Source organism: Castanea sativa, chromosome 7 (genome assembly GCF_040712315.1).
Source record: "Castanea sativa cultivar Marrone di Chiusa Pesio chromosome 7, ASM4071231v1".
Taxonomy (NCBI): Eukaryota; Viridiplantae; Streptophyta; class Magnoliopsida; order Fagales; family Fagaceae; genus Castanea; species Castanea sativa.
This window is the reverse complement of record NC_134019.1, coordinates 39436719-39440953: the sequence shown is the minus strand read 5'-3', so window position 1 is coordinate 39440953 and position 4235 is coordinate 39436719. Positions and strand designations below refer to the sequence as shown.

At 30.9% G+C, this 4235-nt stretch overlaps 1 protein-coding gene across 1 annotated transcript; it reads right to left on the bottom strand.

Moving 5' to 3' along the window:
• Positions 1-410: 410 nt before the first annotated feature.
• LOC142642501 (auxin-responsive protein SAUR15-like) lies at positions 411-961 on the bottom strand. The gene has a single exon (XM_075816867.1). It carries the CDS (start codon positions 894-896, stop codon positions 609-611), a length of 288 nt encoding a protein of 95 aa, XP_075672982.1. The 5' UTR covers positions 897-961; the 3' UTR covers positions 411-608.
• Between the last annotated feature and the right edge of the window lie 3274 nt (positions 962-4235).

Genomic DNA, 4235 nt, shown 5'->3' with positions numbered 1-4235 from the left:
ATTATTGAATTTAAGCACAATATCCCTTTTTATGAAACAGAGTTTTGTAACTTAGTTATAAAGACGGTTAGTGTATGATTTTGGAGTCAGACGGTGACTATTAAACTAGTGTGATCTAAGATTTCCATGCAGGCAGTGAAGCATGACTTTTAGCCCGAGCAGACAGCAGGACCATTTGCAATGGCTCTTTAAACTGTTGCTATCGAAGAAATTAAATGTGGTACAAGCCCAAAACAACGACTGCCAAGACTTCAACAAAAGGTGTCTAATCACTTTGAAAACAAAAGATACGAAAAACAAAATCAAGTTGTGCTGAGCAGTAGTACAGAGAGTATGCATATGGGAAATGAGAAAAATCATATTTTAGTTTTTTAGGTGATAAGGGAGTGATGATTATTATATGCGTGTAACGTTCTCATGCTTGTATCCACCAATAATTGTGAAGACAGACCATTCTTGCTCTTATTATCATATATACAGAACTTTGGAACAAGGACTTTCGCATTTGCTACTTGTGGATCCTTCACTCATTAATTACATGCCTATATATCTAACAAATCTTTAAAAGAAAATGAAAGAATTAGTACAATTGAAGAAATTAAATCACATTAGCTCCTCGAGCTATTTAAACGAGAAGTGAGATTAATAAAATCCTCTTCAGCACATGGAATTGTAAGACCTCCCATTTGATGATCGAAACCGAACTCTTCTGCTGCCTTACTCAACAACTCTTGGAACAAAGGATGCTTCAAATAAGAGATTGGAACCACAAAACGTTTCTTATTCTTCTCTTCCTCTCCTACATATATCGCGAAATGGCCTTTCGGAACATTAAAAGACCTCCTATGAATAATTTGTTTGGCATGAAGAACTATCTGTGGTAGATGAATACCCATTTTCTCTCACACTATAACAAAGACAAATTCAAGATTGCAAAAAGCTTTTTTTCTTTTCCTTGAATATGATACTCAACTTAGATTTTTGTTGAAAGACTAGTTGTTATTGTGGCATTTATAGGAGAGAGATATGGTAGCTACAGATACTTGATTGCATGCATGTGAGGGTTTTATCAACATGTACGTTGTCCTTGCATGATAGAATTTAGGATTGGGATGCTATCAAAATCACAGACCCAACTTGGTGCTTAAGGTCCCCCCCTGATATGATACTAAATATAGCTAATTTGCCCACCGTTTTCCACATAGAAAACGGCCTCTCTTCTCTAATGGAACATGTACTTGACGTCAATGGTTCATGATAGTTGCTCTAGATCCAAGAATTCTTCCATGTTACTCTTCTAGATCTCTAATTCAATATGCACATTTTTTTTCCTCGATAATTCATGTGTTTGGAAACGTGAATTGAATAACAAACGTTCCCGATAAAAACATTAAAAAAAAAGTGTCAATTAAGCTACAAAATTTTTGAATTGTGAACATTTCTTTTAATATGTAATTAGTAATTACTAATCACTAAATAAATAAATAAACTATACTAGTGTTTCTATATAGAAGCTATAGGTATAGACCCTATAAAACTATGAAGGCAGTTTTTTTTATATAAAATTTTGTTGAATTTTGATTTTTTTTTTCCCCACACATTTAAAAGGTTACAATTTCCTTCTTTGGAAAGTTCAAAGTGAATCAATTTTGTCCCTTTGTTTATTATAGTTAAAGAATGCTTATAAGATAGCTTAAGGAATAATCTAATGACAGATAGAATTGGAGAAATATATCTATCAAACTTTTTTAGAAACAAAAGCTGTGATATTTTTTAGTATGTAAGCAAAACTAAAACTTGAATTGAATTTTATGAATGGAAAGTGTATTTCAATCTTTATTTTTTCCTACCCAAAATATATTATGCTTCAATATATGTTTTGTACGTAACTAACTAACATGCATATTTTTATTTTCTTATTTCCTACTCTTGAGACTTGAGAGACTTGGGTTGCTCAACTGTCAAGGCATGTGAGGGTCAGTGTGTGTGAAATTAGACTTAGTACTCCTATAAATCAGAAAGGACAGAGATTGAGTTAGTCTATCCAACTGTTACTACATGTGCGGTGTGCCTATGACATTTTTGCCCAGATATACGGCAAATTATGTAACTACAAAATTCTTCTGGAAATTGTAGTGTGACGCAAACCACGCTCTAAAAATCAATAGTTAATTAACAACACACTATCCTTTGCTTTAAAGAATTATCTAGTCATGGCCAAACAAATATTTATAGGCTTTTTTATGATGCCAAAAGTGTTGAAAGTTGTAACTGACCTTTATTAAAAAGAAAATTGTGATCCAATTCCGCTCATTTACTACAAAAGTCTTATAACTCAATTGAGATTAAATTGAGATGTTTATGGTTTAAATCCATCTCCTCCAACTTCATATTATAAGAAATTAAAAATTAAAAGTCTCACTCATTCACTTATTATTAAAATTTTATTATATATTGTTTCCACAATTTATGTGAAAAAAAGCTCAAAACCAGTATCAAGTATCAACACCTTGAGTCCTTGGCATGAGAAACAAAGCAGCAAATCAAGATAAAGACATTATTTTCCTTATCTCTGGACAATTTTAACTATCTATATTAGAATTAATTGTACTTTTAGGGTCTGTTTGGATAGAACTTATTGTTAAAAACTGAAAACTGAAAACACTGTAGCAATATAATTTTAAAATGTGTGAATAGTACCGCGGGACCTATTTTTAATGAAAAAGTTACTGAAAAGTGAAATTTGTGGGTCCGTGAACAGTGCACGAATGCACTGTTCACAGAAGATTGGGTCAACAACTGCTGCTGGAAAAAAAAAAAAAAAAAAAAAAAAAAAACTGAAAACGCAGACGCAGCTTCAGTGGAATCCAAACGCCCTCTTAAGGTTAATGGTCATCAAGTGAAATCTGTGGTATTGTTGCATTAGAATTCAGAAGGAGATACACTACTTCAGAGACGGAGCCAGGATTTTAAGTTAAGGGGGGCGACTTTAACCTTTAGTTTGGCAGCTTTTTAGTCGGAAAGTTTTTTATTTATAGTTTTTAATGTGTGCATTTGCTAGGTAAAGACAAAATTATTCTATTTAAAACTTTTTAAAGGGCAGTTGTTTATTTGAGTAAAATTGGTTAATTAGACTTAATTTTTTTTAGCTTTGCTATTGGTGATTTTTGTTGTTGCACAAATGTTTTGGGCTAGTATATGTTGTTTTAGATTTTAGATCTATAAATTTTTTTAATGGCCTTTAAAATGAGAAAAGTGCTAAAAGTATATTGATTATATAGTGAGTGATTATTGATAAGTAAAAAAGTGATGCAAGTAATAAACCCATATGCAAACTAATAAGAATTTGTACCTCAACAGTTTATATAAATATTGTAAATAAGTTTGTATCTTTAACGTTACTCTAAAAAGATTCAATAATATTGTTAAGGGGGTAAATTGTAATTTTATAGAACAAAATTTGCTAAAATTAATGCATATATATATAAATAAATATATTTTTTAAATTAGGGGGGGCCACTGCCCCCTTTGGTCAATGAATGCCTCCGTCCCTGCACTACTTATTTCTGATATATTTAGAGCATTTGAGTTTGTTCAAAATTTTCTATCTATTTTAGCATAAGAACTTACGGTTTTTATTTTATTTTAGGCAACTACTTTTCAAAACACCTGGCCCACATCAAATTATCTATTTTACACTACTTTTTCTCTTTTATATAACTACTTTTTAAAACACCACACATTAAATTATCTATTTTATACTACTTTTTTTATTTTACGCAACTACTTTTTTAAACATAATATATTAAACTATCGTTACATTTTATTAAAATACTATTTATGTGTTTGGAGAGATGAGATAGAGAAAGAAGAGAGTTAGGAGAAGAGAGAGTAGATCTAAGGTTAGAGAAAAAATAATAAAATATAAAATACAAATGAATAATAATTGTGTAAATATACACAGTTATTATAGCAACAATGAATATTTATATAATTTTAAATTAATTGATGTGGATAACTTTTAAGCTTAATTAATCCGTAAATCTGACACATTTTTTATTATTATACTGGTGTGAATGCCCTAAAGTTCTCAAACTGGATTGTTTTGTTCTTTTGTTAGCAGCATTTTTGTTTGGACGTTGGAGGACATGAGAATTGCTTTCTAGCTGTTTTGATTACTGGGTTGTGAGTCACTGTGGTAAACATTCTGAATTAGCCCACTAACTTTGCTCAAC

Bases quoted from the DNA above. Each gene is read 5' to 3' on its own strand.
- LOC142642501 (XM_075816867.1), bottom strand. From the start codon at position 896: ATGGGTATTCATCTACCACAGATAGTTCTTCATGCCAAACAAATTATT.